Raw genomic sequence first — 24,824 nt, forward strand, 5'->3', positions numbered from 1 at the left:
GGTGTGGTGGCATGCACCTGTAATCCCAGCTACTCAGGAGGCTGAGGCAGGAGAATCACTTGAACCCAGGAGGTGGAGGTTGCAGTGAGCCCCGATGGCACCACTGCACTCCAGCCTGTGTGACAGAGGGAGACTCTGACTCAAAAAAAAAAAAAAAAAAAAAAAAAGCCGGGCGTGGTGGCTCAAGCCTGTAATCCCAGCACTTTGGGAGGCCGAGGCGGGTGGATCACGAGGTCAAGAGATCGAGACCATCCTTGTCAATAAGGTGAAACCCTGCCTCTACTACAAATACAAAAAAGTAGCTGGGCGTGGTGGCACATGCCTGTAACCCGAGTTACTCGCTGCAACCTTCACCTCCCAGGTTGAAGCGATTCTCCTGCCTCAGCCTCCCAAGTAGCTGGGACTACAAGCATGTACCACCATGCCCAGCTAATTTTTGTGTTTTCTTTTTCTTTTTTTTTTTTTTGAGATGGAGTTTTGCTCTTGTTGCCCAGGCTGGAGTGCAATGGCACGATCTCGGCTCACCGCAACCTCCGCCTCCCGGGCTCAGGCAATTCTCCTGCCTCAGCCTCCTAAGTAGCTGGGATTACAGGCACGCGCCACCACGCCCAGCTAGTTTTTTGTGTTTTTAGTAGAGACGGGGTTTCACCATGTTGACCAGGATGGTCTCGATCTCTCGACCTCGTGATCCACCCGCCTCGGCCTCCCAAAGTGCTGGGATTACAGGCTTGAGCCACCACGCCCGGCCAATTTTTGTATTTTAATAGAAACGGAGTTTCACCATGATGGCCAGTATGGTCTCGATCTCTTGACCTTGTGATCCGCCTGCCTCACCATGTTGGCCAGAATGGTCTCCATCTCTTGACCTCGTGATCTGCCCACTTTGGCCTCCCAAAGTGCTGGATTTACCTGTGTGAGCCACTGCCGCTGGACAAATTTTCGTAATTTAGTAGAGGCAGGGTTTTGCTGTGTTGGCCAGGCTGGTCTCAAACTCCTGACCTCAAGCAAATCTGCCTACCTTGGCCTCCCAAAGTGCTGGAATTACCGCCGTGAGCCACCGGGCCCAGCCAAAAGAGAAATTTTAATTCCCAGTGGGCATATCAAGTGCTCACTGTGGAAAACTGGATCATGAGTTCTTGTACAAGCGTTAATTTTTAAATAGATATAAAATTGCAGATCTGAGTTAAAAAAAAAAGTATATTGGTCGGGCGAGGTAGTTCATGTCTGTAATCCCAGCACCTTGGGAGGCCGAAGTGGGCGGATCACCTGAGGTCAGGAGCTTGAGACCAGCCTGGCCAACATGGTGAAACCCTGTCTCTACCAAAAACATAAAAAAAATTAGCTGGATGTTGTGGAGGGCTTCTGTAATCCCAGCTACTTGGGAGGCTGAGGCAGGAGAATCCCTTGAACCCGAGAGGCAGAGGTTGCAGTGAGCCAAGATCACACCATTGCACTCCAGCCTGAGAGACAAGAGTGAGACTTCGTCAAAAAAAAAAAAAAAAAAGTGTGTGTGTGTATATATATCACAATGTATTAAAATCAAAGATTTGGTCTCATTCAAAGAAATCCAATGTCACAGATACAGCTAAAGCTCAGGGCTTAAACCCAAGCCGCTTCCTTCCTCCTAGAGGTAATCGCTATCCTGAAGTTGGTGTGCCTCAGTCCCAAGCCGCTTTTCGTACTTTTTCCACGGTGGTTTCCAGAAACACTATGTGGGATTGTTTAGTGATTTTAAAACTAAATGTTTTAAAAATATACGTTTTCTACTGCACACACCGTCTGCAATAATTTCCTTTTCACATTATGGGTTTTTTTTACGCCCCCCAAACTCATTTTAATATTTTACATTAAAGCCTCTCTGTGATGTGCGGTTGGGCGGGACTTCGAGTGGTGGGCGGGGCCTAGACTGGGAAACGGGGGCGGGGCGTAGGAGATCCCGGGCCTCAGTGTGGACGCAGTGGTTCTGCCTGGAGGTCTTCGTCATGGTGGCGTCCATGTGGTACTTGGTAGCGGCGGCTCTGCTAGTCGGCTTTATCCTCTTCCTAACTCGCAGCCGAGGCCGGGCGGCATCAGGTAGGAGATGCCGCTGCGCCGGGAGTGGCGGGGCCGGGTTGTCTGGCCTTCTGAACCTTTGTAGACCGTCGTGCTGCGGCTCGAGTGCGTGCGCATCTGGGCGGGCGGAGCGCATGCGCGTCCGAGTCCCCGCCGGGCCCTCACTGTGGCTTCCTAGTACCGGTGGCTGCGCAGCTACCCCTTTTTCCCGACCCCAAGCCAGAGCCTCGCGCCCGGTAACTCCATACCTCCAAAGGCCTCAGGGCCTGGCCGGCGCACACTCCCATCTGTCACCGCCTGGGCCCTCACTCTCTGCGCCTGTTAGGGAGGCCGCAGGGCTTTCCCATTCCTCCCAGCCGGGCTCCAGAGCAGGTGCCAGGAAGTGGGCATCCGAGTATTTTCTGGCTGTTGGAGAAGCGTGAGGCGGCTCCAGGAAACTCCTGAAGTGCTCTCCCTTCCCGCCAAGGAGAGTGCCCACACTCCCTCCCTGATTTGCACCCCTATCAGAAGGCGGCCATGTCCTCGTTCAGGGCGCAGAACAGATAGGCCCATCCTCCCCCTTTCCCCCATTTCTGGTCAGCGGGTGTGTGTGTGTATGCGTCTCCCCGCCCCTTGGGCCCACAAGCTACCTCTGAGCACCTTCGTGCTCCCCGGGGTGGGAGGGCCACGCTGAGGGAAGGCGGAGAGCCAGCAGGTCTTCCTGGGCGAGGCTCGGCCACCGCTGGGACGTGTACTCTGATTGGGGAGCCAGATAAAACCACAGGTGGTGTTAGGAGAGAAATCAGGAGAGTCCTGCAGGGGGCACTAGATGAGAGCTGGGGACATCAGGGTAAGGGCCTCCTGACAGGCCAGCTGGAAAGGTGGAGCAGGGAGGGGAGAGAAGGGTATTCACGGGGATGGGAGGGAAGGGCTGAGCCGCTGCCTGGGACCAAGCTGTGGGCCTGGTAGAAAAGGCCTTGCCAGCCAGGCTGAGAAGTCCAGGCTTTGTGCTGTGGGCAGCAGGAGGCTGAGCAGAGGAAGGAGGTGAGGCTTCCAAGCTGCTGCTGCTCCTGCTATGGGCTGGGCTGGGCTGCTGGGTAGCTTTATCATTTCTGTCTTCCCTACAGCTGGCCAAGAGCCACTACACAATGAGGAGGAGCTGGCAGGAGCAGGCTGGGTGGCCCAGCCTCAGCCCCTGGAGCCTGAGGAGTCACGAGCTGGAGGCAGGCCCCGGCGCCGGAGGGACCTGGGCAGCCGCCTACAGGCTCAGCGGCGAGCCCAGCGGGTGACCTGGGCAGAAGCAGATGAGAATGAGGAAGAAGCTGTCGTCCTAGGTGAGAGGGGCCCAGCCTGGTGGGGAAAGGTTTTGGGTTGGAGGGGGTGATAAAGGGGCCCCCAAAGCTAAGTGGGAGAGTAGGCTGTGAAGCCTCAGTGTGGGAGGGACATCTGGGAGCCACAAGGTGGAGCAGGGGGAGAATTGGGACCTGGCCTTAGTTCCACTGGGTCAACTCTCTCTTCCTTCATCTTGGCTCTCAGTGTCCAAGCAGGAGGGCAAGGGTCTTCAGATTGACTCAGAATATTCCTCAGTTCACCCCTTCTGTCCTCACACCCTTCCTGATATGGGCACACTCATTCTCTGAGGATTTCACCCTAGAGGTAGAGTGCCTGGCCAAGAGCTTCTGCAGTTCCTGGAGCGGGGTCACCTACAACCCCAAAACAATAGTTTAAAGATAGAGACGTTCTGTTGACACAGAAGCCTCCATGTCCCTGCTTCTGGGAGACCAGGAGAGCTCTCAGGATTGCCTTCTCCAGTACTTGATGGCTGACTTGAGCCTGAGGAGGGAGTATCTGAGCCTTTCTCAGAAACTGAGGGCATTTGAGGCTTTTGCCTTTTACCCTTGGGGATTATCCCCTTTAGCTCACAAAGAGGCCCTTTCTTTGCCATACTTTCTGGCACAGACTTGGGTTCAGACACTCTTGCTGCACAGGTATCAGTGGGTCTTGAACTTGCAGCTGGCCCTGAGGTAGTCACGGTGTTGGTACTGTCTTTTCAGCCAGGCTTTGGTGGGCAAAGGGATAATCCTGGCAGCGACTAAGCCCAGAATCCTCAGCAACTCCTGACTGTAGCGAGAAGGAAGTCAGATTTGAGGCTGGATGAATTTCCCCATGGGACTTCCCTTCTCTAGGGGTTTGGCACAGAAACAGAAGCCAGAGGACTCCAAAGCCCAGGAAGCCCTATCTGTGACTGTGAAACACTTTTTTTCCTTTCTTTTTCTTTTTCTTTTTTTTTTTTTTTTTTATAAAGATAGGGTTTCACCATGATGGCCAGGCTGATCTTGAACTCCTGACCTCAGGTGATCCCACCCACCTCAGCCTCCCAAAGTGCTATGATTACAGGCGTCAGCCACAGTGCCTGGCCTTTTTTTTTTTTTTTTTTTTTTTTTTTTCCACTATGTTGGCCAGGCTGGTCTCGAACTCCTGACCTCATGATCTGCCCACCTCGGCCTCCCAAAGTGCTGGGATTACAGGCGTGAGCCACAGCACCCAGCCAACACTTGCTTATTTTAACCTGATACCTCCCTCATTATGGCTATGCAGTATCTAAAGTTCTCATCTGAGCCGGGCGCGGTGGCTCAAGCCTGTAATCCCAGCACTTTGGGAGGCCGAGGTGGGTGGATCACGAGGTCAAGAGATCGAGACCGTCCTGGTCAACATGGTGAAACCCCGTCTCTACTAAAAATACAAAAAATTAGCTGGGCATGGTGGCGTGTGCCTGTAATCCCAGCTACTCAGGAGGCTGAGGCAGGAGAATTGCCTGAACCCAGGAGGCGGAGGTTGCGGTGAGCCGAGATTGCGCCATTGCACTCCAGCCTGGGTAACAAGAGCAAAACTCCGTCTCCAAAAAAAAAAAAAAAAAAAAAGTTATCATCTGTTCCCTTGCCCCATGGGCCCCTCACCATTCTCCCATTCCTGCATATTCATGCACACACACACATGCATTCATGGCAGATGCCTCTGGAGGGCAGAGCTGGGCCAGTGACATTTGCAGGTGGATGGAAGGGACCCCTCTATTAGGAGAGGGATGAGGGGAGGGGGATCTGTCATCATAAGTCCTCTCTGGTCAGAACCTGAACTCTGTCATCTTTTGACCATACCCAGCCCAGGAGGAAGAAGACATTGAGAAGCCGGCAGAAGCTCACGTGTCAGGGAAAATTGGAGCTAAGAAACTGCGGAAGCTGGAGGAGAAACAAGCACGAAAGGCCCAGCGTGAGGCAAGCTGGAGGGATGGGGTACAGCTCTGGGAAGTGGGAAACGGCCCCACCTTCCCTTTTCCCTAAGGCAGACTCAGGGCTCCTTGCCTGCTAGGCTGGTGGTTGCTGCTTGCTGTGGCTGATGAGCCAGAATACAGCATGAGGGAGGCTCTGTCTCCTGCTCCCTTGGTCTGTGCCCTGGCCCAGGCATTGCATTCCATAGTCTGTCTGGGAGGTGGGCACACTCTAGCTGGGGGTGAGGGATGTGCCCCTATGAAGGCCTCTCTTCAGGCAGAGGAGGCTGAACGTGAGGAGCGGAAAAGACTCGAGTCCCAGCGTGAAGCTGAATGGAAGAAGGAGGAGGAGCGGCTTCGCCTAGAGGAGGAGCAAAAGGTGAGGCTAGCCCCAACCCTGACCTCTGACCCTTGACCGGGCAGCCTTGCTTTCTATGCAGCTCCCTGGCACCTCCAACATAAAAAGTGGGCCGTAGACCTGGCACAAGGTCAGGTCCTGGTTTATTTGGTCCCTAGGCTCCAGCACAGCCTGGGAAAGCTGCTGCTGAAAAGCAGAGCCTGGAGTGGGGATTCTTGTGCACATGACTATTGAACTTGGGGGAAGCATGTGAGGAACAGGAGGTGAGCAGGGTGGCTGGCAGATAAAGCCAGCAGAAGAGGAGAAGATGGTAGAGAGGTAATGGGGGGTCTGGATCCTGAAGGCTTAAAGGATGTTCAAGGTCATTGTAAGAGTTGATGGATGGGCCGGTCGAGGTGGCTCATGCCTGTAACCCAGCACTTTGGCAGCCTAAGGTGGGCGGATCACGAGGTCAGGAATTTTTGACCAGCCTGGCCAACATGGTGAAACCCCATCTCTACTAAAAATAGAAAAAAAATTAGCTGGGCATGGTGGTGCATGCCTGTAATCCTAGCTACTCAGGAGGCTGAGGCAGGATAATTGCTTGAACTCGGAGGTGGTTGCAGTGAGCTGAGATCGTGCCACTGCACTCCAGCCTGGGTGACAAAGCAAGATTTTGTCTCAGAAAAAAAGAGAAAAAGAGATGGTGAATGCGTGAGGGCCTGGCATAGAGGAGGTTCTCAGGGAATGGGGGCTACTACAGTAAGGGTGGCTAATGAACATTTGTTTGCCAGATGCTTCCTTTGTTCTGAGAACCAGGTTTCCAAAAAAAGGGAACGGCGTGAAGATGTGGGGGGCATAGGGTTAGAGCCAAGGCTGCCCTAGCCGGGAAGTCCTGTGACCTCTGACTGGCCTGTTGTCCCAGGATCCTGGATGGCAGAAAACCTCAATATGGGTGCTGTGGCTGATGAGCCAGAATACAGCATGGGGGAGGCATTAGCAGAGAGGATTTTTTACCTTTCTGAATATTGGTCCCACCTAATGTACCTTAAATATCCTGCTCTTCTCCCCTGTACCCAGTTTTCCTTATCTTACCTCACTTTGGTACATTCCTCACAAATAATATTGACACATTATTAACTAAACTCTAACATTATTCAGATTTTGATTGATTGATTGAGACAAGGTCTTGCTCTGTTACCCAGGCTGGAATGCAGCGGCATGATCTTGGCTCTCTGCAACCTCTGCCTCTCAGGCTCAGGCAATCCTCCCTGCTCAGTTCCCCCTCCCGCTGAATAGCTGGGACTATAGGTATGCACCACCATGCCTGGCTAATTTTTGTGGGTTTTTTTTTTTTTTTTGGTAGAGATTGGGTTTCACCATGTTGCCCAGGCTGCTTTTGAACTCCTAGACTCAAGCAGTCCTCTTCCCTTGGCCTCCCAGAATCCAGAATGCTGGGATTACAGATGGGAGCCACCGCAACTGGCCCCATTATTCAGATTTTATCAATCTCCTGACCTCGTGATCTGCCTGCCTCAGCCTCCCAAATTGCTGGGATTACATGTGTGAGCCACCATGCCCAGCCTTAACAATTTTGAGGAGTGCTGGGCATGTGGTTTGTAGAAGGTCCCTTGATTTGACTTTGGTTGATGTTTTTCTCATGGTTAGACTGGGGTTATGGATTTGAGTGAAGACCATAGTGAAGTGCCATCTTCAATGCGACATGCTAAACATGCAAGTTAACTGCTTCACTTATCCCTAATGTTGTTAACCTTGGTGACCTGGCTGCAGTTGTGTTTGCCAGCTTTCTCCACTGTGATGTGACTGCTTCTTTCCCCACTTCCCATATTTCTTTGGAAAGAAGTCACTCTGCACAGCCCACACTTAAGAGTTGGGGAGTTAGAGTTCTTACATAAATTATTTGGAAGTCTTTTATGGGAGATAGGTCTCTCCTTCCTTATTCATTATTTATGCAGTCTTTTTTTTTTTTTTTCAGGCAAGGGTCTCATTCTGACGCCCAGGCTGGAGTGCAGTGGCGCAGTCTGGGCTCACTGCAACCTCTGCCTCCCAGGTTCAAGTGATCATCCTGCTCAATTTCCCAAGTAGCTGGGATTATAAGCATCTACTACCACATCCAGCTAATCTTTGTATTTTTAGTAGAGACGGGGTTTTACCATGTGGGCCAGGATGGTCTCAAGCTCCTGACCTCAAGTGATCCACCCGTTTCAGCCTCCCAAAGTGTTGGGATTACAGGCGTGAACCACTGTGCCTGGCCAGTCATTTTTTTATATCTATATAGACTCATGAGTATTTTGTACTTTTTGTTGTAATCCAGTGACGTGTTATTTATTAGGCTGTTCAGATGGTTCCAGCTTTGACCATTGGGAGCCTTTTCGGTTGGCTCCAAAGTACCTTTAACACGTACTTGTTTTGTTTTTTGAGCACTTAGTTTCTGGCATTCCAAGATGCCCCAGACTCATCTTGTATATTGCTTGCCCCAGCTTTAGCTTCCCGTTTTAAGAAGATATTTCTGAGTGCTCTGGAAAATGTGTTGCGTTGAGGGAGGCTATTGTACCAGGTGGTAGTGATGGAGCAACACAGACAGATTGGGGAAGTTAGAGAAAGAAATGGTCAATAGGAGCTCATTTCTGACCAGTTGGCTGTGTTAATTCATGGAGCCAGGGACCCAAGAGGAGGTCCAGACATAGAAGAGTAGGTCCCAGGGTCTGTCTGGTGCCTGTGAGATGGGATGGGCCAGTAGATGTGTCACATGGGCCATTGTGTGTTTGGGAGAAGAGATTTGAGTGGGGATACGAGTGTGGCAGTCACTGGCAAGGAAGGGGGGATTGATGCTTTGGGCATGGGTGAGGTGGCCCAGAGAATGTGGAGGAGAGAGAAGAGGCAGGGCTGAATGATGAAGGAGGTGGGAAGAATGGCCTGAGGAGCAGGAGGAAATCCAGGAGAGGGTGGGATCTGGAAGCCAAGGGAGGAAAGAAGGATCCACTGAGAGGACAGGCATATGAGAGCTGAAGGTTGTCCCTTGAGTTTGGTGAGTGGGGGCATGGGTGAGACTGTGGCAGGAGTTTTGTAGAACTGGTAACAGAAGCCAGGCTGGAGTGGGCTGACTGGGTGAGTGGGTGGTGAGGAAATGCAGGCTTCACATTTGCTCGTGAAGTTTGGACATGATGGGGTATGCTTGGTGAGTTACACAGTGAGAGGGTAGGGCGGGTGATTGGAGGGTATTATAGGGTGGGGTCATTGCCGGGTTTTCAATAGATTTTTGCTAAGATCTGAGCACGGAGGGCAGGAGAAGGGGCTGAACCGCATTCGTCCAGGTGATGGTGACACTGGTGATAAGAGGGGCCTTGGCCCATTGTTCATCTTGGGGGATGGAGGAACATGGGTTTTGAAAGAGCTCTGTCTCCAAGTAAAGGCTGGGCTGTATGCCCTGGTGTCCTGCAGGGGTAGCAGCAACCAGAACAGGGATGGTGGGCATCTACTACCAATAGCTGACTTTTGCCTTCTGTGTCCACAGGAGGAGGAAGAGAGGAAGGCTCGTGAGGAGCAGGCCCAGCGGGAGCATGAGGAGTACCTGAAACTGAAGGAGGCCTTTGTGGTGGAGGAGGAGGGCGTGGGAGAGACCATGACTGAGGAACAGGTGGGCCTGCTGCCCCTGGGAAGCCCCTCTTTGCACCCATCAGTGCTGCCTGTGCAGATGCAAGACCAGCCACCCCATCCCAGATGCCCCTGGCCAGGCAGTGAGAGGTGGGTGGGCATTAGTACCAGCAGACTTTGGTGGCCAGAGGCTTTGTCCTCAGCAGAGGCTGGTGTCTCCGAAACCCTCACCCTGGAAGGCTCTGCTGCTTGTGTAGGCAAGCTGTACTCGCAGGTGGTTGGGCGGGCGCAAGGCAGGCTGCAGGCAGGTGGCCCTCAAGTGAGTAGGTGGTACTTGGGTGGATGGGTACAGAACTCTGTGGCCCTGCTAGGGGGTGCTCACCCTAATTTCTCTGCTTCTCTAGTCTCAGAGCTTCCTGACAGAGTTAATCAACTACATCAAGGTAAGATGCCACTGAACAGAGCCTGAGTGTCAGCTCCCTGCCTGGCGTATGCATGTTGGGGGCTGCAGGTGGTGCACTCCGGCTCATGCAGGAGTGGGAAGGGGGGCCCAGAGGGGCCCAGAGGGGCAGAGCTGTGGGGTTCTGGCCAGGAGCGTTTCTCCCCCTCCAGCCCCGAAGGTAGAGAAGGACCTGGGTCTGTGTGGGATGCACGAGCCTTTGATCACTTCCTCACACTCAGTTTGACAGTTTCCCTGCTCTTCAGACCCCATGCTCAGTGAGTCAGTGTGTTTTCAAGTCTCTTCACATGTGTTTTCTGTCAGTTCTGTCACACTGAGGCTCCACTGAGTTGAAACAAGCGTCCTCTGCCATGTGCTCCTAACTGGGAACTTGGGTCTTTCAGGGAAAACATGATGGTGTTTCCTTGTGAGTCTAGGATGGGGCAGCAGTGTGTCCCCTTCTGTCTGCAGCTACCACGCAGGCCACCTCGATGCCGCGCCAGGTTGCATAAGCACATCCTACTTTGCTTTGCTGCTAAGCAACTTCTCTCCCACGAAGGATGCAGTCAGGGGAGAGGTTTTCAAGTGCAACTCAGAGTTGCAGAGGCGGCTAAGGGAAGGAGTGCAGAGGGAGCGGGGGTGGTGGTGGGGGTGCTACTAGGGGCTGCCAAGGAGCCAGGGCTTGCATAATCCTCCCGCCACCTCTCCTGAAAGAGAGCAGGGTTTAGATGTCTGCCAGCAGTGAGGGGCTGGGCTCACAGCCTTGAGTCTGGGGTTCCTAAGGAGGGGAAATGCTGGCAGCTTCCAGAGGGTCCTATCTGCTCAGGCTGTGTGCATTCCCCTCTCATGGAGCCCTTTCTCCACCTGGGCACACTTGATTAGGGGGTTTCAGCCAGGCAGGATGGCTCTCACACTTGCCTGCTGCTGTTTGGAACTTGTCTTCATCTACCCAGTAGGCAGCAAGATGGTCCTGAAGCCCCATCCCAGGAAGCCTTCCCAGGCGTTATTAGAGGAGGGGGTCAGCTTCAGCATCCCCCTTTACTCTGCAGAAACCAGAAGAAAGGTCCCCAGTTCTAGCCCTCACTTTCGGCAGCTCCCTGAAGGTGCCATTCTAGGGGAGTTCTCCAAACTTTTGTGGAGCTTAGAAGTTTTTCCAGCTTGTCTGGGCGCAGTGGCTGACGCCTGTAATCCCAGCACTTTGGGAGGCCAGGGTGGGTGGATCACTTGAGGTCAGGAGTTTGAGACCAGCCTGGGCAACATGTTGAAACCCCATCTCTACTAAAAATACAAAAATTAGCTGGGCATGGTGCTGCACGCCTGAAGTCCCAACTACTCAGGAGACTGAGGCAGGAGAATCACTGGAACCAGGAGGTGGAGGTTGCAGTGAGGCAAGATGGTGCCACTGCACTCCAGCCTGGGTGACAGTGTGAGACTCTGTCTCGAAAAAGTTTTTCCAGCCTGTGCTGGCTGATTTTTCTAGCGCTATCTTGCAGGGAAAAGGAAGACTTCTGAAATTCAATCTGTCTGCTTTCCTCCTTTCTCCAAGGGGATAGGCCCTTCTGTCTTAAGATTTCAGAACTGGAAGAGCATGCCTGTACCCAGCATAATTTAAGAGAAGTGCAGGGTTCACTCAGTCTTGTTCCATTCTTCTGTCTGACCATGGCTGGGCTCAGGCCATCTTCCCACCTCAGCCTCCTGAGTAGCTGAGACTACAGGTGTCCGCCACCACACCCAGCTCGTTTTATCAAATGTATTTTAGCCCCAGCGGCACCTCGGGCCAGGTCTTCAGGGAACACCTGGGGTGACTTCATGTTTCTGCACCACACTTACTGAAAGCCCAGTGCCTGATCCCTGTTTTGTAGGTAGAGGCCAGCTGACCAGGTCACGTTGTCCTTGCCCATCCTGGCCCAGCTGCCTCTCGCTTGCCTTCCTGCTTGCACATACGGTTTGGCATTTCAAACAGCTCAGATGCTATCTGCAGTCAGGGAGGTGTCACTATGTCAGTCCTTCCCCAGCTCATTTGCGATGGAGGATTCACAGAGATGCAAAAGGACTGCCTTTTCCCAAGTCCTGTGCTGTCTGTTGGGGCAGTAGGGGTAGGTGCCTGTGTGGATACAGCAGTGGACCCTTCACTGCACCCTTGGGAACTCAGGTTTTTACTGAGGGTATGAGGAAGCACGTGGAGTGTGGAGCATGGCTGTGCGGGAAAGCATTCAGCAGTGTTTGTGACACTGATTTTTTTTATCTTTTCTTTTTGAAACGGATTCTTGCTCTGTCGCCCAGGCTGGAGTACAGTGGCACAATCTGGACTCACTGCAACCTCTGCCTCCCAGGTTCAAGCAATTCTCCTGCCTCAGCCTCCCAAGTAGCTGAGATTACAGGTGCATGCCACCATGCCCAGCTAATTTTTTCTATTTTTAGTAAAGACAAGGTTTCACTATGTTAGCCCAGATGTCTTGATCTCCTGACCCCATGATCTGCCTACCTCGCCCTTCCAAAGTGCTGGGATTACAGACGTGAGCCACCGTACCCAGCCTAGTGACAGTGATTTTAAGGGTGGGCTCAGTGCCTCACATGGTATGAAGAGGACGGATAAAGAGTGTGGGTGTGTCAGGTTGTGGAGGACCAGGCCTGTGGGGCGGCAAGCAAAGGCAAGGCAGGGGTGGGCCCCTGCAGCCTCTACTGAGAAACCTTGGCTTGCTTGGACCTTTATCTGCTCTCCCTCTTTTCATGTACTCACCTGTCTCACCAGCCAGACTGTGAGCTCCAGGGTGGGGGCTATGGCTTGTTCAGCGTGTGTCTTTCCTGCCGTCTCAGGGCCTTGTTCTAGCAGGTCCTCAGCAAACATAAGTCCTGGCGACAGTTATTTAAAATAGCTTTTGGTGACTATCACCGCCTCCTTCCTCTCTATGGTGCGTCCCCTTCAACTTGTCCATGATGTTAAAAAGAGATGGCTAGATGCAGAGGATGGTGGCAGCTGTGCTCTGATTTCCACTCATGCATGTCTCGGAGTCCAGGACAGGGCCCATGAGGCAGGTGGTCGTTTTGGGTAGATTCCCTGCTCGAAAGAAGGGGAATGAGAGGGTTTATGGTTGTGTGTGTCTCTGTCAATGGGTGGTTGTGAGTGTGAGAGTGTGTGTGTGTGTGTGTGTGTGTGTATGTGTGTCAGGAGAGCAAGGCTGTCCCACAGGAGTGTGTACAGAACAGATCAGATCAGAATACAAACCTGGAGGGTGCTTATACTTAGAGGGATTTGCCCAAGCTCAGCCTCTCTCTCTTTTCCTCCTTTTTGTAGCAGTCCAAGGTTGTGCTCCTGGAAGACCTGGCTTCCCAGGTGGGCCTACGCACTCAGGTAAGCCCTGGAACGTGGCCTGCTGTGTGCAGTGTGGCCAGGGATATGTGTGGCTAGCAGAGAGGACCTGCCCTAAAGACAGAGTCTTGATGCATCCTCTACCCTGTCCCCAACCAAGAGTGAGTAGTGCACAGAAGTCTCCTTGCACCCTAGGAATCCTGTGTTTTTAATGGATGGAAGAACAGTCAGGAAAGAAAAAAAAATCCAAATCCCATCACTCTGCCAGACCCTGTGACCAAAACAGCCCAAATCTGTTACCTTGACAACTCTCTTGCACAGACTGCACCAGCCTATGTTGCCAAACATTGCCACTGCCTCACTCCTAAAGAAAGAGATTCTCTTTGGGGGATCTTTCAAGACCCAGGACCGGAGCCCCTTCTACCCAGGGCCCTTCCAAAGGCAAAGCACAGAGTCACAATTGGGGGCTGGCATGAGAGGGAAAGAATGAGATTTGGCTGTAGTGGGAGGGAGGTTTCAGTGCTTTTTCTGGGGACATTGGTGCCTATCTCTACTCTGAGAATTGTTCTTCTCATAGGACACCATAAATCGCATCCAGGACCTGCTGGCTGAGGGGACTGTAACAGGTGAGAGAATGAGAGTCACTCGCTGCAGGCCTGGCCTTGGAGAGTGTCTAGCCACAGGGGCTGCAGGGATGTGTGGCAGAGGCAGGATGACCACCCCAGATAGGGGGAGGGGTATGCAACGAGGGGCACTGAGAAGCTGGATGCAGTTACAGGGAGGACATGCCGTGGCCTGGAGATGGAGGCAGTGGGAGATGACGGGCAGGGCAGGCAGATTTGATTCTCCTAGCAGGACTGGATGCAGCCAGGAAAGGCCAGGCAGGCAGGAGATCTGAAGGGCCCTGAGCCCGCTGTGAAGGAGTAGATGGACATTCTCAGGCCAGGTGGGGAGGGTCCAGGAGGGCTCAGCCCCACAACCCGCATGTCCCCACAGGTGTGATTGACGACCGGGGCAAGTTCATCTACATAACCCCAGAGGAACTGGCCGCCGTGGCCAACTTCATCCGACAGCGGGGCCGGGTGTCCATCGCCGAGCTTGCCCAAGCCAGCAACTCCCTCATCGCCTGGGGCCGGGAGCCCTCTGCCCAGGCCCCAGCCTGACCCCAGTCCTTCGCTCTTGGATTCAGAGTTGGTGCGGCCTACCTGGCTATACATCTTCATCCCTCCCCACCATCCTGGGGAGGTGACAGAGTGTGGCCAGGCAGTTATTGATTAAAGGCCTGTGAGTACTGCTGAGCTTGGTGTAGCTTGGTGTGGGAGAAGGCCTGTTCTGGGATCCTAGATGAGCAGGTGAAATTTAGGCATCAGAATATATCTGAGAGGTGGGGAGGGTCCTTTGGAAGCTGGTGGAAGTCCCATTCTTATGAATCCATTCATTCAAGAAAATAACCTATTGCACATTTACTGTGTTCCTTTGTCCCCTGCAAGCTCTGCCCCCACTCAAAGTAGAAGTCGGGAACCTCTTGGGCCACATCTCTGTTAACTGGGGAGGGGAGGTCTCATGGGTGTTTTGTTTTGTTTTGTTTTGTTTTGTTTTTACAGATCAGGAGCCCTTAGTAGGGCTGAGAGCCACTGGGGAGAAGAGTTAATGAGAATCACCAAGGATAGAGTCCTAGGGAGCATCAGCTTTTAAAAGGGAGGGCTGTGGGTCAGTGAAGGAGAGCCGTTTGCTGGGCAGGTAGAAGGAAGGAGGGAACCTGCTTGAGCTGGCTATAATTGTGCAGTGGAGGGACATTGCTCATATGGTAAATCACATGAATTCAGCTCTACATCTTGACAAAATAAAAAGTTTAAATGGTGTGGGTGATTCCACCCCCTGGTAGATGTGAGAACCATATGCTCAGGAGTGGGCGGGATGGGAGGGAGGTGTGTACCTCCTGGAGGGTCGGTCACTCTGGTTCCTGTGGGCTGTTCATGGCGTGAGCATCTTGCTGTGCTGAGGGTGAGGCACATGTTTAAATGTGTGTTTATGCAAGGTGGCCCCTAAACATAAGCCTCCCACTTCCTCTGATGCCTGGTGGGGAAGGCAGCTTTCTGTTCCGGCCCAGGAGGAAACTGTCTCCCAGGATGGTGATGGGGAAACAGTATTTCAGGTTCCAGGGCAGAGCCTTCCTTTGGAGTTGCCAAGGATGTTTTTGACTCATTGGGTGCCATAAGCGTTGACTAGAACCTAAATTTCAAGAAAGGTGTGACTCTGCCACCTTCATCAGCAACGGGTACTTGTCACCTGGAGTGTGAAGGGCCACTTGGATTGTTTGGAAGGCCATCTGGAGCCTACATTCTAGTAGAAGAAGGAAGAAACAGATGTAGCCAACCACAGTATCAGGTAGAAACAGTTACAAAGAGAAAAGAGATGACTTACAGTTAGATCATTGGTTCTCAGCCTGGTTGCTCATTGGATTCACCTGGGGAGTTTTTAGTAGTCTCATGCCAGCCAGGTTGCACCCAGGACCAGTTGAATCAGAATATCTGAGGGTACAGTCAGGGAGCATCAGTGGAGATTGCAGTGTGCAGCCAAGGTTGAGAGCTAGGGAACAGACTGGAGTGGGAACAGATCGGGGTAGGGTGGAGAGGGAGACCAAAAAGTTGCAAGTAATTAAAATCTCTATTGGAAGGGGCTTCTCACAGAGCAAGGTGGCAGGTCCAGGGTTCTCTAGTTGCTTCCCTCAGCTATCCTCCGCCACCGCCTTGCAGATAGCAAGATGGCCAAGGCAGGCCCACTCCCAGCATCCCATGCTCAGGACAGTACCAAAGGCCAGGAGTGGGAAAAGGCACATTCCTTTCTCACATCCTGGAAGCTACCAGATATTCTTCATGTCTATGGCTTAGTGTGGAGGAAAAAAACTATATGATCCTTTGAGCATTGTTTAGTGCTCAATCTAATAGTCTACTGCATTTATTAAATGAATGATTTATTTAACAAATAGGAAACATTCTTCCAAATATATACAAACTGCTTTCACAACTAAAAAATGAAAAATTAAAGGGAAAAATAAGATGAAATTAAATGCTTTTATACCCTAAAAAGTAGACCAGATATAGTATTATTATATTAACTTTTTTTTTTTTTTTTTTTCCTCAAAGACAGGGTTTCACCATGTTGGTCAGGCTGGTCTTGAACTCCCAACCTCAGGTGATCCGCCCGCCTTGGCCTCCAAAGTGCTTGGATTGTAGGCGTGAACCACCACGCCCGGCCTAGTAGTATTATAAATACATTACTGATCTGTACATGTGACACTAACTAAACCTGATTATAAACATTTCACTAGCTCTACTTTTTTTTTTTTTTTTTTTGAGATGGAGTCTCACTCTGTCACCCAGGCTGGAGTGCAGTAGCACTATGTAGCACGATCTTGTCTCACTGCACCCTCCATCTCCCATGTTCAGGTGATTCTCCTGCCTATCCTCCCAAGTAGCTGGGATTACAGATATGCGCCACCACACCTGGCTAATTTTTGTATTTTTAATAGGGACGGGGTTTTACCATGTTGGGCAAGCTGGTCTTGAACTCCTGACTTCAAATGATCCACCTGCCTCAGCCTCCCAAAGTGCTGGGATTATAGGCATGAGCCATTGTGCCTGGCCTTGCTACCTCTACTTAAATTTTTATTTGTTTATTTATTTGTATATTTATTTTTATTATTTTTCTTTTTTTTTTTTTGAGACAAAGTCTCTCTTTGTCACCCAGGCTGGAGTGCAGTGTCGCAATCTTGGCTCACTGCAGCCTCCGCCTCCGAAATTAAGCTATTTTCCGGCCTCAGCTTCCTGAGTAGTTGGTATTACAGGCACCCGCCACCATGCCCAGCTAATTTTTTAATTAATTAATTTTTAAAAATTTATTTATTACATTTTTGGTGCCATGACTCAGATTAATTTTTGAATTTTTTAGTAGACAGGGTTTCTCCTTGTTGGCCAGGCTGATCTCAAAACTCCTGCCTCAGGTGATCCAACAGCCTCAGCCTCCCAAAGTGCTGGGATTACAAGCGTAAGCCACCATGCCCAGGCTTTAATTTTTATTTTCGTCTAACGGTACGGTTATCACTTACTCTGGAGCACTAGGGTTACTGTCTTAGCTGAGGACATAGACAAGACTGATGGATGATGATTCAGATCCAAGGACTCAAGACTTGGTTGTAATTCTACCTGAGTCTTTTACCCTTTTGTTGTTGTTGTTTTTGTTCTTTTTTTGTTGGGACTGGGCGGAGCTCACCCAGTGGCTCAGCTGGGAGCTCCCCACTTTTTTTTTTTTAATTTTGTGGGGTTTTTTTTGAGACAATCTTGCTCTGTCACCCAGGCTGGATTACAGTGGCACGATCTCAGCTCACTGCAACCTCCGCCTCCTGGGTTCAAGCGATTCTCCTGCCTCATTCTCCTGAGTAGCTGGGATTATATGTGCAGGCCACCATGTCCGGGTAATTGTATTTTTAGTAGAGATGGGGTTTCGTCATGTTAGCATCCTAAAGTGCTGTGACTACATGCATGAGCCACCACTCCTGGCCTAGCGATCCCTTTTTCTTTTCTTTTCTTTTTTTTTTTTTTTTTGAGACGGAGTTTCGCTCTTGTTGCCCAGGCTGGAGTGCAATGGCACAATCTTGGCTCACCGCAACCTCCGCCTCCTGGGTTCAGGCAATTCTCCTGCCTCAGCCTCCTGAGTAGCTGGGATTACAGGCACGTGCCACCATGCCCAGATACTTTTTTGTATTTTTAGTAGAGACGGGGTTTCACCATGTTGACCAGGATGGTCTCCATCTCTTGACCGCATGATCCACCCGCCTCAGCCTCCCAAAGTGCTGGGATTACAGGCTTGAGCCACCGCGCCCGGTGCGATCCCTTTTTCATAGTTAGATTTTGGACCCCTTGACTCTTGGCTCCAACCAATCAGATATATTTTGATTTTTTTTTTTTTTTGAAATGGAGTTTCGCTCTTGTTACCCAGACTGGAGTGCAATGGCACGATCTCAGCTCACTGCAACCTCCGCCTCCTGAGTTCAGGCAATTCTCCTGCCTCAGCCTCCCGAGTAGCTGGGATTACCGGCACGCACCACCATGCCCAGCTAATTTTTTGTATTTTTAGTAGAGACGGGGTTTCACCATGTTGACCAGGATAGTCTCGATCTCTTGACCTCGTGATCCACCCGCCTCGGCTTCCCAAAGTGCTGGGATTACAGGCTTGAGCCACCGCGCCCGGCCTATTTTGATTTTTGTAACTCCCAGGCAGTGCTTGTCCTGGATACCTTATCTTTACAGCCCAGCCCAACACAGGTCTATTTTGATACCACTTGCACCCCATAGAGTCTGGTAACTTCTCTTGTGGATCTTCAAGGCTTATTATTGACAGGTTCTAGATTGGAGTCATACTACACATTTTTTCAAAAAATAGTTATTTACAAGATTAACCATGAGCTCAAAATTACTGAAAAACTGGGAATGGGTAGATGGAGTTGTACTCATTTTCTTTCTTCTTTTTTGTTTCTAAGATCTGACTCTGTTGCCCAGGCTAGAGTGCAGTGGCACAATCTCAGTTCACTGCACCTCTGCCTCTTGTGCTCAAGCCAGTCTCTCATTTCAGCCTCCTGATTATCTGGAACTTAGAGGCGTGCACCACCATGCCCAGCTAATTTTTTAAGTTTTTTTGTAGAGATGGGGTTTCACCATGTTGCCCAGGCTGATCTCGAACTCATGAGCTCAAGCAATCTACCTGCCTTGCTCTTCCAGAGTGCTAGGATTACAGGTGTGAGCCACTGCATCTGGCCATCTATTTTCATACATGTCTAAAATTCTCTGTAACAAAACATAAAGAGCCCTAGATGGCCTTGTATATCCTTGGCTCATGCCAAACCTCGAGAAAAGGGGCTAAAATAGCTGCGTTATGTGAAGCCAACAGTAATACGGTGGCAGTTGAGTGACTCCCCTAGGCTACCACAGTGGTACTGATAAGGGATGCGTGTTGGATTTTTGGTTTTTGAGACAGTCTCATTCTGTTGCCAAGGCTGGAGTACAGTGGTATGATCATAGCTCACTGCAGCCTCAAGGTCCTGGGCTCAAGCGATCCTCCACCTCAGCCTCCTGAGTAGCTAGGACAACAGGAGCACTCCACCATACCCAGCTCATATATATATACATATATGTAATTATTTTTTTGATAGAGACAGAATCTCACTATCTCACTATGTTGCTCATGGTGGTCTGGGCTCAAGTGATCCTCCTACCTCAGCCTCCCAAAGCACTGGGATTACAGTCATGTGCCACCACAGCCACCCTGTATTGAATCTTTGTAACAGAAAATTATTTAAACACATCTGAAATGTGTTGTAAAAAAAAAAAAAAACATAATTTTTGGGGAGCCTACTAAGTACAAGGCATGACGAACACCCTAGGGAAGTACAGTGAGCAAAACATGACCCCAGCCACAAGTAGGGGTTAGCGCAGTGGTATTTATCTAGCAGAGCAACCAACTAGTCACTAGCTAGCAAGTGCACAGCTGGAGGCTGGAATGTCTGAAAGGGACCAGTGGATAATAGGAGAGGCCTTCCAGGCTAGGGGGAGGACAGGTGCAGAGATCTGGAGTGGAGAATAAAGGCCTGTTGTTCCCTGAGGGGAGTATGGAGTGTTGGTGGAGGACTGGCCAGGGCAAATGAGAAGTGGAAAAGGAGGCTAGGACCTGGCTGGGAAGGTCTGAACCCAGAGACCTCAGCTATGTTTGATAAGCCTGGTTGAGGAAGAGGCGGGAATGTTTAATTAGTGTTTTTTTTTTTGAGATGGAGTTTCGTTCTTGTTACCAAGGCTGGAGTGCAATGGTGCGATCTTGGCTTAACGCAACCTCCGCCTCCCGGGTTCAGGCAATTCTCCTGCCTCAGCCTCCTGAGTAGCTGGGACTACAGGCACGCGCCACCATGCCCAGCTTATTTTTTGTATTTTTAGTAGAAACGGGGTTTCACCATGTTGACCAGGATGGTGTCGATCTCTTGACCTCATGATCCGCCTGCCTCGGCCTCCCAAAGTGCTGGGATTACAGGCTTGAGCCACCGTGCCCGGCTACTTAGTGTTTTGAATCTGTTAACTCATTTCTTAAACCTTTACATCACTGTAACCCACAAATTGTCATTACACCATGTACGTCTCCCTCCACACGACACTGGACTATTTGAGAATATCCCTCAAGTCTTTATGCACGCATGCCCAGCCCCAAGATTGGAGACAGCTATTCCACTAAGGCTATGTTGTTCAGACTCTTTTAACAGTATCTCAATAAGAAATCCATTTTCCTGTGTGTGCATGTATGCATATAGATACCTGAAGCAAATGTTTCACAGTACAAACCTTCTGGTTTGATGCATGTTCATTCGTGATTTCTCTATTCTGTTTTATTGCCAATGGTGACTAAATTGATTTTACAACTCACTAACAGATTTTGACCTACAGTTTGAAAAACAGTGCTAAAGAGTCTTATTTCTTCTATGATTATTTTGAGAACAGGGCAAGGATGAGTGTCCGGGTAGAGCTGTGCGTTGTACATAACCTTTGATAGTCATACAGTTGTACCAAAAGCAATTTCAGTAGTGACATTGAAAAACATTTTGACCTGATTTATCCTGACAGCATACATAATTTTTCCCTGGCTAATACATTATCTGATTATTAATTACAGCAAAATGGATAGGGGAACCTTATAAGAAAACCTACCAAATGCCAATACTGTAACATTGAACTTACTTAAATATAACCTTTTTCGTATAGCTTGGTAGATTCTCTGACTGGTTTTTAGTCATTTTAACTTTCTTTCTATTTTACGTTTACTATTTACATTTCTACCATATGATATAAAAACATACCCATAATATAATAAAACTAAAACTCTTAGTATTCTAACTGTTCAAAACTGAGTAACAGACTTAATTCCTCAATTACTGTAAGAGATTTTCCTTTAGCTGTTTCTCAGCAAGGTAAGTCACTCCACAGTTCCCTGTGTTGTTCACATAGTAGTATAGTTGTGTGGGCATGTGCTTGCTGTCTAGTTGGGCAGTTGTCTTTTTGTTGTTGTTGTTGTTTTGTTTTTGTTTCTGTTTTGAGATGGAGCCTTGCTCTGTTGCCCAGGCTGGAGTGCAGTGGTACTATCTCAGCTTACTGCAACCTCCACCTCCCAGGTTCAAGCAATTCTCCTGCCTCAGCCTTCTGAGTAGCTGGGATTACAGGCATCTGCTATGATGTCTAGCTAATTTTTGTATTTTTGTAGAGATGGGGTTTCACCATGTTAGCCAGGCTGGTCTTGAACTACTGACCTCAGGTGATCCACCCACCTTGGCCTCCCAAAGTGCTGGGATTATTGGTGTTAGCCACTGTGCCCGACCAAGCTGATGTTTACACACACACACACACACACACACACACACACACACACACACACACGGTCCATGAAAAACAAAAGTTAAAGAGTTAAAGAGAAAATATGCAAAAAATAAAAAACCATGTTCTCTTTCTTACCACTATTCTTTACTACTTGCACATTTTACCTAAGATAGAAGATGGTTTATGTTTTTCTTATGTTGGGGTCCCCCTGTAACATTTGATTCTGTTTTTATGTAATTGATGCATTGTTTATATGATAGTAAGAGGCTTATCTGTACCTATACCCTGTAAGCCTCATTTCAAGATATTTAGATACAAAGCAAAAAGGAACACAAGTCACCACTTGGAGTGAGTGACTCTGCATCATACATGTACATATGAAGAATATAGAGCATTTAGGTTACCCCCCCGCTTTTTTTTTTTTGACGGGGGTCTCATTCTTTTGCCCAGACTGGAGTGCAGTGGCATGATCACAACTCACTGCAGCCTCCACCTCCCGGGCTGAAGCAATCCTCCCAACTCAGCTTCCTATAGCTGGGACTACAGGTGCACACCACCATGCCTGGCTAATTTCTGTTTTTGTTTTGTTTGGTAGAGATGGGGTTTCACCATGTTGCTCAGACTGGTCTCAAACTCTGGGGCTCAAGTGATATGCATGCCTTGGCCTCCCAAAGTGCTGGGATTACAGGCATGGGCTACCGTGCCCGAGGCGAGCGGATCACCTGAGGTCAGGAGTTCAAGACCAGCCTGGCCAACATGGTGAAACCCCATCTCTACAAAAATCGAGAGAATTGCTTGAACCTGGGAGGTGGGGGTTGCAGTGAGCTGAGATTGAGCAACTGCACTTTCAGCCTGGGCCACAGAGCAAGACTGTCTCAAAAAAAACAAACACAAAAAAAACTACATCAGCTTATAAAACAGTCATAAAAGACCCCAGCATAGCTGGATCATAATAATTTCAGTTGGTTTTATATTGTCTTAGATAACCCCCAAGACCTTTACTGGTAATTCCCAGGATTTTTGACCCAGTTCCAGAAGTTTTCATTTCCTCATAAAGTAAGCACAGCTGTAAAAGGCTTTAGGATAAACATTCAAACTTTAGCATGAATTAAAGTGCCTTGTCTTCCTCCTAATTTGGTGTTCCGAGGTAACTGCAAGCAGTCATCTCAGAGAAGTAAACCCAGATCTCCTTCTGGACAACTTAGTGGGTAGGACCCCAAAGGATCGCAGTAGTCTTTCCTAATTTGATAGGTTTTGATCTGCATCTCTTCGGTATCAACAAGGTTACAGATGTTTTCAGCTGTTTATTGGCTATCTGGATTCTGAGTGATATATTTCTTTTCTTTTTTCTTTTTTTGGAAACAGCCTTGCTCTGTCACCCAGGCTGGAGTGCAGGGGTGCTAATCTCAGCTCATTGCAACCTCCACCTCCTGGGTTCAAGTGATTCTCCTGCCTCAGCCTCCTGAGTAGCTGGGATTACAGGTGCATGCCACCACACCTGGCTAATTTTTGTATTTTTAGTAGAGATGGATTTTCGCCATGTTGGCCAGCCAGCCTCATCTTGAACTTCTGACCTCAGGTGATCCACCTGCCTCAGCCTCCCAAAACGCTGGGATTACAGGCGTGAGGCATCGCGCCCGGCTAGTGATATATTTCTTTTAGTCATTTATCTGTAGACCTAGGGTTTTTGAGATTGAATTCATTCATCATTCAACAAAGGAATATTGTGTCTATTCTGTGTTTGTATTCATTTTCTTTCTTCCTTTTTTTTTTTTTTTTTTTTGAGATGGAGTTTCCGTCTCGTTGCCCAGGCTGGAGTGCAATGGCATGATCTCAACTCACCGCAACCTCCGCCTCCTGGGTTCAAGTGATTCTCCTGCCTCAGCCTCCCAAGTAGCTGAGATTACAGGCATGTGCCACCACGCCTGGCTAATTTTGTATTTGTAGTAAAGATGGGGTTTCTCCATGTTGGTCAGGCTGGTCTCGAACTCCCAACCTCAAGTGATCCGCCCACCTTGGCCTCCCAAAGTGCTGGGATTACAGGCATGAGCCACCACACCTGGCCATTTTCTAGTGCCACTGTAACAAATGGCCAAATCTTAGTGGCATAAAACAACATTGATTGATTGATTGGTTGATAGAGTCTTGCCCTGTCACCCAGGCTGGAGTGCAGTGGTGTGATCTTCGTTCACTGGAACCTCTGCCTCCCAGGGTCAAGCAAGTCTCCTGTCTCAGCTTCCCGAAGACCTGGGACTACAAGCACCCACCGCCACACCTGGCAAATTTTTGTATTCAGGCTGGTGTCGAACTCCTGACCTCGTGATCCACCCACCTCAGCCTCCCAAGGTGTTGGTATTACAGGCTTGAGCCACTGTGCCTGGCCCACAAATGTATTATGTTATCCTTTTGTAGCTTACCAGTCCAATGTGGGTCTTCTGTGCTAAAATCAAGGAAGGACTGTGTTCCTTTTCTGGAGGTTCTTTTCGAGCTAGAGGCCACCCACATTACTTGGCTCATGGCCCCCTTCCTCCATCTGCAAAGCCAGTTACGTTGCTTCTCTCTGATCATTCTTCCCTAGTCACATCTGCATCTCACTGTCTTCTGCCATCTTCTTTCACTTTTAATGCTTGTGTTGGTTCAATTCATTAAAAAAACAAAACAGCCGGGCACGGTGGCTCAAGCCTGTAATCCCAGCACTTTGGGAGGCCGAGGCGGGTGGATCACGAGGTCAAGAGATCGAGACCATCCTGGTCAACATGGTGAAACCCCGTCTCTACTAAAAATACAAAAAAATAGCTGGGCATGGTGGCACGTGCCTGTAATCCCAGCTCCTCAGGAGGCTGAGGCAGGAGAATTGCCTGAACCCAGGAGGCGGAGGTTGTGGTGAGCCGAGATCACGCCATTGCACTCCAGCCTGGGTAACAAGAGCGAAACTCCGTCTCAAAAAAAAAAAAAAAAAAAAAAAAAAAGGCCGGGCGCGGTGGCTCGCGCCTGTAGTCCCAGCACTTTGGGAGGCCGAGGCGGGTGGATCACGAGGTCAAGAGATCGAGACCATCCTGATCAACAAGATGAAACCCCGTCTCTAAAAATACAAAAAATTGGCTGGGCGTGGTGGTGCACGCCTGTGGTCCCAGCTGCTAGGTAGGCTGAGGCAGGAGAATTGCTTGAACCCAGGAGGCAGAGGTTGCGGTGAGCCGAGATCACGCTATTGCACTCCAGCCTGGGTAATGAGCGAAACTCCATCTCAAAAACAAACAAACAAAAAACAAAACAAAAAAAACGCTTGTATTGACATTGGGTCTACCTGGATAATCCAGGATGATCTTCCTATTTTAAGGTCAGCTGATCAAAACCTTAATTCTGTCTATAACCTTAATTTTGCTTGGCCATGTAACAACATATTACAGGTTCTGGGGATT

General features: G+C 49.7%; 1 protein-coding gene across 2 annotated transcripts; it reads left to right on the forward strand.

The window, feature by feature from the left end:
* The first annotated feature begins 1,904 nt into the window (after positions 1-1,904).
* Positions 1,905-14,295, forward strand: DDRGK1 (DDRGK domain containing 1). 2 transcript variants are annotated; one of them, XM_003941067.4, is made up of 9 exons: positions 1,906-2,073; positions 3,159-3,365; positions 5,191-5,303; positions 5,574-5,675; positions 9,169-9,291; positions 9,653-9,691; positions 12,983-13,039; positions 13,575-13,623; positions 13,994-14,295. In XM_003941067.4, exons 1-9 carry the CDS (start codon positions 1,983-1,985, stop codon positions 14,158-14,160), a joined length of 948 nt encoding a protein of 315 aa, XP_003941116.3. In that variant the 5' UTR covers positions 1,906-1,982; the 3' UTR covers positions 14,161-14,295. The 2 variants fall into 2 exon arrangements, with proteins under 2 accessions (XP_074262419.1, XP_003941116.3); XM_074406318.1 differs by lacking the exons at positions 13,575-13,623; positions 13,994-14,295 and adding an exon at positions 11,971-12,068 and having other exon boundaries at positions 1,905-2,073.
* Positions 14,296-24,824: the final 10,529 nt, after the last annotated feature.

The sequence above is a fragment of the Saimiri boliviensis genome, chromosome 9 (genome assembly GCF_048565385.1).
Source record: "Saimiri boliviensis isolate mSaiBol1 chromosome 9, mSaiBol1.pri, whole genome shotgun sequence".
In the NCBI taxonomy this organism is placed as follows: Eukaryota; Metazoa; Chordata; class Mammalia; order Primates; family Cebidae; genus Saimiri; species Saimiri boliviensis.

Excerpts from the sequence above, each read along its gene's own strand:
- DDRGK1 (XM_003941067.4), top strand. The coding sequence starts at position 1,983 with ATGGTGGCGTCCATGTGGTACTTGGTAGCGGCGGCTCTGCTAGTCGGC. Across the intron at positions 2,074-3,158 it reads CCGAGGCCGGGCGGCATCAG|CTGGCCAAGAGCCACTACAC; the intron begins GTAGGAGATGCC and ends TCTTCCCTACAG. Across the intron at positions 5,676-9,168 it reads GCCTAGAGGAGGAGCAAAAG|GAGGAGGAAGAGAGGAAGGC; the intron begins GTGAGGCTAGCC and ends CTGTGTCCACAG.